This window comes from Henckelia pumila, chromosome 3 (assembly GCF_033568475.1).
Source record: "Henckelia pumila isolate YLH828 chromosome 3, ASM3356847v2, whole genome shotgun sequence".
Classification (NCBI taxonomy): domain Eukaryota; kingdom Viridiplantae; phylum Streptophyta; class Magnoliopsida; order Lamiales; family Gesneriaceae; genus Henckelia; species Henckelia pumila.
The window spans coordinates 192,649,437-192,657,162 of NC_133122.1; the positions used below are offsets into that span (position 1 = coordinate 192,649,437).

The 7,726-nt window shown below is 32.0% G+C and overlaps 1 protein-coding gene across 1 annotated transcript; it reads right to left on the reverse strand.

The window, feature by feature from the left end:
* Positions 1–5: 5 nt before the first annotated feature.
* LOC140890250 (uncharacterized) lies at positions 6–3,880 on the reverse strand (the record flags this gene model as incomplete). Its single annotated transcript, XM_073298011.1, has 2 exons — positions 3,142–3,880; positions 6–1,669 (listed from the first exon to the last, which is right to left on the reverse strand). Coding segments are annotated over exons 1-2 (2,403 nt in total), but the record flags the coding sequence as incomplete, so codon positions are not given.
* Positions 3,881–7,726: the final 3,846 nt, after the last annotated feature.

The following is a 7,726-nucleotide window of genomic DNA, read 5'->3' on the forward strand; positions in this document are numbered from 1 at the left end:
ATTGAAGACTTGACAGCATATGTCTTCTCATCAGAAAACAACCCTTTATACACCAAGCCGTAGCTTCCACTTCCAATCAAATTTCCTTGATCGAAGTTGTTGGTGGCTCGAACAATTTCATGATATGATATTCTGTTGAGTATGCTGCTAGGCACATTGGGCAGAGTTGGAAAAAATATGGTCTTTCTACCACCACATTTTAGATACAAGATTACGATTGTGGCAACAACAGCAATTGAAAGAATCGGTGGCAGTATGAACCTTAAAAGCCTCTTGTTACTTGATGGTTTTTGCGTGACAATATTTTCTTTGCATGGCTTGACCTTGAGTCGAGAAGCTCCACACAAATCTTTATTACCTTTGAAAGAATCAGCCGTAAAGTTGACAAAATTCCCTCCATTTGGAATTTCACCGCTGAGTTGATTGAAGGAAACATTGAAGTAATCGAGATTTGGAAGTGTCTCCACCAATAGGGGAATTGAACCAGAGAGATTGTTGAGGGATAGGTCCAAGTATTCCAAGGCCTTCAAGTCCGCAAAAGAATCCGGTATTTCGCCATCGAACCTGTTATTTGATAATGCTACATGTTTTAGACTCTGAAGCTTCCCGATACTTGTTGGAATTCTTCCAGAGAGTTGATTTTCAGATAAATATAACTCCATCAAGCTCTCCATATTTCCTATTTCTTCGGATATGGAACCATCGAAAAAGTTTTTAGACAAATATACTTGTTGAATCCCCTTATTCAACCAAAAAGTAGTGGGAATGCTAGCATTGAAGGCATTAACCGAAACATCTATTATTTTCAGGAATGGTAGAGACCCTAAACAACTTGGTAGATTTCCAGACATGATATTCTCCGAAAAATTTGCAGCATACATGTTTTTCAGATTGCAAAAGCCAAGAGGGATGGAACCCTCCAGCTTATTTTCATTCACTGCAAATAGCTGCAAGTTGGTTAAACGTTGCAGAGTCTCAGGAATCACACCGATTAACTCATTATCTGCAATTGTTAACCCAATCAAGCTGCTAAGATTCCCGATTTCTTCCGGGATTCTGCCTTTGATCTCGCAAGAATGGGCAAGTAAACGAACTACAGATGCAGAAAGATTGTTGGACCCAATAGATTTCGGAAGCATTCCGCTTATGGGATTATGGTCAAAGCTAATTATCTTGAGATTCTTGCAATTTGCAAGCGACGTCAAAAAATCTTGACTTGGTATGGATAAATTGTTGGTGAAATAATTAAATTCCAAATTAAAAACTTGAAGCAGGCGTAGATTCCTGAGAGATATTGGTATGAGGCCAGTGAAAGAGTTGGAAGAGAGATCGAGAGAAACGAGTGTGGAGAGATTTGAAATAGAAGTCGGGATGCTTCCATGGAATCGATTTACGCCAAGAAAAAGTTGTTGAAGATTCGGAAGACTTGTGCCGATGGAAGGAGGGACAGTGCCAGATAGATTATTGTGTACCATTCCAATTACTTGCAATTTGGAGAGATTGAAAACAGAGTGTGGGATGTCACCGCTCAATATGTTGGATGTCAAATCCAGCCATGTTAAACTCCATAAACGTCCCAGTTCCAAGGGAATGTTTCCTTGGATATTGGTTTCCCTTATAGCTAAATGCTCTAAATTTGACAAATTGCCAATCGACGATGGAACTGTGCCTGTTCATAAAGAAAATTCCATTGCATACACTTTCTGTTGCATAAATAATATGATTTTTTACATACAGTAGGCCATAAATAGCCAAGGTTAACTATTTCATTGAGCTCATGCATGGTTCGTTGCAACTTCCATTTCAATTGTAATATCATTTCATATAACGTGCGATTCAGATTTTTAAAATAACTTAAAAAATTATTTAAACTTTGAAAAAATATAGATAGTACATTAATTTATAGTAAAATATAATATACATGAATCATTAAAAATTAATACATTAATATATAATTTCTTCCAAAATACATAATATATTCAATTCTACCATATATTATCTTAAAATATTAAAACTTGAAGTCCTGATTCTTTACAGTAAATTAAATCCAACATTATAATTATGAACTAAAAGAAATAAAATAAAATAAATCTTTATTAAAATGGAATATAATGATTTTAATTATTTATTAAAAATAAAATAATACTTTCAATTTATATCTATCAAATAATAAAATGAGCACTAATTATTTTCTAAATAATAACCATTTTTCAACATTATATTACTTATTTTTTTATATAAATCATAAACAAAGTTAAAAAAACAAACAAACAAAAGAAATATGAAACAAAAGAAAATTAAATAATTTGGTTCATTTATTCTCTCAAGCTTAATTCATATCTATATTTCGCACACATTCTTATCCCTCTACGTATAAAAATAATAGACGTGAACAAAAAAAAATTATTTATCTTTATCCCACTCTGTTTTATGGTTGCAATGGATTTCTTTATTTTTGAAATTAGGTTAGGAGCTATTAATATAATAGACTCTTAATTGATCTTTTTTTTCTTTAACCCACTTTGTTTTATAAGTTTAGTTGGAGTATTTTATTTTTGAAATTGAGTGAATGGGCTATTAATAAATTATACTCAAATTTATTATAAATTAATATCCACCCGGGCTAGGTGGCCTATGCTTTGGGTCCGCCCGGGCCAGTCAAGTCTAGTTTAAAAAACATTTGATAACAGTAAACCTTGAATGTTTTTGTTAAACTATTAAAATTGAAAATACGAGATTACAGAATAAAATAGAAGATGAATGCTTCAATAGTTATTCGTTAATGTTTATTGATATAAATTTTGATAAAAGCTTTCAGCATTACTTTAATAATTGATTAGTCTTAAACTGTATAAAAAAAAATTTCGAGCGTAATCAATTACATGTAAATAGAAAATGTTTTTTTTTTTATGAATCTTTTCTATTTATGTTAATATTTGTGTTGTAATGATTAAAGTTTTAATTTTTAATATTCTAAATATTGAAAAATTTTGACATAGGTATTTCTAAATTTGGAAAAAATAATTTATTTCTATTGTTAAATATTATATTTATATTTTGTAATAATTAATTATATTTATTTCAGAATATTAAATTCCCCAAAACGTAAAAATCCTACATGAAAATATGAATAGCATTTACCTGTCAGTTTATTTTGTCCAACAGAGAAAAACTGGAGCAGAGACAAGTTTCCAACATTGATGGGGATGCTTCCGCTGAAGCTATTGCTTGCCAAGTCCAGTTCTTTTAGCTGTGCACATTCACCTAAAGATTTTGGGATGCCCCCATGTATTTGATTTCCATTAGCCAGTAAATATTCTAAGTTTGGTAATTGGTGGCAAATGTCTGTAGGCAGTGTTCCAGTGAATCGGTTCTGATTCAGATTAATTGCTCTGAGCTTAGAAAAGTAGAATCTGCTCCATGGTACTGTGCCAGAGAGAGAATTCCCTCGCAAGTTTAGAGATTCAAGATTGGATAACGAACCCAAACTCGACGGGATGGGACCACTAAGCTGATTGTATCTCATGTTCATAACACGGAGCCGTCTCAGATTCCAGATCCCATCTGGGATTTGGCTGCTGAAGCTGTTGTTGCTTATGTCCAAGAATGTCAAAAAAGACAGATTGCTGATTTGTAGTGGAATGGTTCCTTGTAAACCCATGTTGAAGAGATTCAAACCAGTGACTCTGAGGTGCTTCCGGCCGCAGATGATGCCAATCCAGGTACAGAAGTTGGTCCCCTGCGTCCAGTTTTTAGCCAAGGAGTCGGAGGCTAAATGAGCCTTGATGGCCAGAAGGGATGACTCATCGTCTGCCCCCCCGCAAATTATAATCAAATTGAGACAGAGTACCACTACTATCAAAACTTTTCTTATGATCATTTTATTTTGTATTTATTTCTGGGACACAATATCATGAGACTACGTACACAAAGCTAGCTTAGTTGAGTTGAACATTGATTGATTGCCCGTATATAGATGGATGCTTGTCGTTTTCAAAGATTTTTTAAATCATGTTTTGCTTTTTTTATTTTTATTTTTATTTTTTTATTACTAGGTAAGTCAAATTAACATCAATAGTACTACAGTGAAGAAGGACTAACTATTTTTTATTACTAGGCAAAACAAAGACTAAACAATTTCTTATTAGACATATCGGCTCATTCTACACTACATCGAGAGAAAAGGCTTCGGATGCATTTTTTGTACGAGATATTGGATGAATATATCAGTACTTGCTTACGAACATATCATTTTACATATCATGTTTTGTACGAGATAATGGTAGTAATTAAATAGTCTCTTGACGATATACTTTTTCTGAAAAGTGAAAGACAGCTCTGTGTAGCTTGAATATTCAGGAGATATCTCTTAAAACCGTTGTGAAGGTATGCTTATAATGATGAACGATTGAGAACTGTGTATAGCTGACGAGTAAATCGTATGGTGACCAGTCGAGTGAGAATATGACCGGGTGAGTGACAGCTTTTAATGTAACCAGACAATTATACGTTGTTTTAGACAAGCACTCCACTGCTCAGTACCGCGGGCGAGAAGTACTCTTCAAAGCAAGTGGTCGATAACCTGTTTTATAAAGCAAAACACAAGATCTACAACAATGAATTATTATTTATTATCACCCAACCTAAGGATTTAGCAAAACTCAATATAGTAAAAATTAATAGAAAAAATTTGCTTTCCCTAATAATAATAATAATAATAACAATGTGCCATAACTTTTGTTAACATAATAAATACTAGTGTCTTTTGCACGCGATACATGTATATATATAAATTTTTTGTGTTAATTAATTTTCGTGTTAATTTCATGTTGATATGATTAATTAAAATATTCAAAAGTTTATAGATAAATATAAAATAACATTTAGTAATTTTAAAATTTTTAAAAATAGATAAGATATTATATTATAGATAAATTAAAAATAAGTTACTTATAGCTCGAAAACCTTTAACCTTATTAAAATATTGTATGTAGATAGATATATATGATAAAAATGTAATTTTATTTGGGCTTCATACACAGTATAGATTATTCTCAAGGGTTGCCAATGTGAATCCATGCGGATGATTATTCTCATGTCACCGTCAATTTTAAAATTAATTGTTACGGCTAATTTCATAATTGAGGCGACCTTCACCTAACACCAACCGGTCCCATTAGTTAATGTTTTTTTTAACAGCCTATGATATATCATATACGCAACGCACGTATTAATATATTAAGGAATTTCTTGTCGTCAAGCCATCAATCTTGAAATATGGTATTAGAAAATATAAAAATTAAAATTTTATAATAATTAATTAGTCTCCTAAGTATAAAATGTAATTATTAACATATATATATATTATTATAATTAGTCTCCTAAGTATAAAATGTAATTATTAACATATATATATATATATATAATATATATATATGTCGAAATACGGAATCAATTTCTCACATTAAGAATAATATCAATATTTCAAATCTTCACCACAAAGTGAATTACGGCATTGGAAGAAATAGAAAATGACAAAAAAATTTATCAAATTAAAAAAAAAAAGAGAAAAGAAAATAACAAGAAAGCAATAGAAATGCAATAACAATGCAACTATATTCCTTGTTCTAGATGTGTTTTTTTCTCCAAGTTTAATTTAGAGGGTGTTTGACTTAACTTATTAAAAAGAGCTTGTAAGCTCCTAGAGCTTAAAAACTATTTTATGAGCTTATAAGCTGTTAGAACTTATTTTAAAAATAAGTTGTTAAAGTGTTTGGGTAAACTTATTTTAAACAACCTAAAAATGTTGATATGTTTGATATTATAAGATTTTTTTATTGTCAAAATTATCCAAAAGGGTATAATTCTATAAAAATAATGTTTCGAGTTATACACATACGAAAATAGTTTTAGAATAAAACTTTATTAAAATATAAAATTGTTCTAATAGTTTACTTTAGAAAAATTTATGTGATTTGTAATTTTTTTTTAAAAATAATATTTAACATTTAAGGGTGAAGGATATAATGGAGATTTATGAAAATATTCAAGGATATTATAGAGATAGAGAATATTTTTTTTTTGAGGTAAGATAGAGAATATTAAAATAAGTTCTTTTTGAAACAATACCTCCCTCTTACTTTTTTTAAAACAGCTTATTTTGACAGCTTATAAGTTGTTTTTAAAAATTTTTGCCAAACAAAATTTGAGAGCTTAAAAGCTCTAAAATAGCTTATAAGCTGTTTGAAAGAGCTTTTAATTTTTAAGAAAAGTTGTAAAGCCGATCGATATGGATGGAAATCACTTGGCAACTCACAACTTTTGGGAAATTTAATAAATTAAAACCATCACCCAACATTAGCAAAAAAGTTCGAAAATATTAAACTTAACTTCGAAAGCATACTGCCAACCAAAATAAAATTACAAAGAGAGAGAAAAGCAAAAAGCTGGAGTAGGATTAAAAACAAAATGGGGCAAGAACAATCCCTAACCCTAGGATTGAAAAACAAAAGCAATCAGCCTTGTTGTCATAAGGGCTAAGAACGCAGCGACATGCAACTATTAGTTTGGAGTTATGTTAACTTTGTGTGCCTTGAATTGTCGCACTAATTCAATCAGCATCTGCCCACGAGTTTGTGTTTAAGTTTAGTAATGTATGATCTCACAAAGCCAAACAAACCAAAAATACACAACAATATAAAGAGGCACACAGATTACGGGTTAAAACCCAACCTTTGCATTCATACGCAGCCAAAATACAATAAGAAAAGCCAAGGTTTGCACACAATGTAAGCTCATACTCATGAATTCCTTGTGCAACTCATGGCAAAACATATAAACAAAAATGCAATAAAAAATGATAGCAAAAATTCGAGTAACCGCCTAGAACAGGTGTCGCACATGCGTGAGGCCAAGTGCAACTACTACACACTTGCATGCTGTCTGAATGCCACTTGTTAGTGCAGGCTCCAAGCGTCCAAAACTACCTTCCAACTGCCTCCACATGTCACCAAACGCCCACCAACATGTCCAACATTGGTCCAACTCGAAATAAGATTAGTCCACCCAACCAAGCTCCATGCTGCCAATGCTTTTATGCAGCAGACATTCCCACAATGTGCCAAATTTTTTATACACTTAGCCAATCCGACTATGTCTATGTTATGCACTAACATAACTAAGTGATAGACATTAACACTTAGCATCATGACACTCCGCATTCGCATCATGAACTCGAGCCAACTTCAAGGGTCTAACTCTTGTCCAATAAGCCTTTTTGATTTAAAAATAGCTATCACACCCAACCCATAAATTTTGAATTTAACGACTCCCCTACATATCTTTTTCGACGAATCCATTGGTGTCACGTCCCGAAACCGAGACGTGTCATTGGCGTTGTTTAACATTTTGAAACGTAAAACAACAAACTATGTAGTATAGAAAATAGTATTCAACCAGTCTTTTACATAACCAAAAATGTATTTGCAAAATAAGAAAAAAAAAACGATAATAGCGGAAGCGACATTAAAACACAAAATATACTAATAATATCTCCACAACGTGATCACCAACCCCAGAATGCATGTTGTTCATCCTCTTCCAACTGATCTTTGGTATCTGGGAAGGAAGGTAAGAGGGTGAGTGTTTTGGTAAACAATCAACAAGTGGGGGCCGATCGGACATGATAAAAACCAAAGTATACATATGTATATATTATAATCTCGAA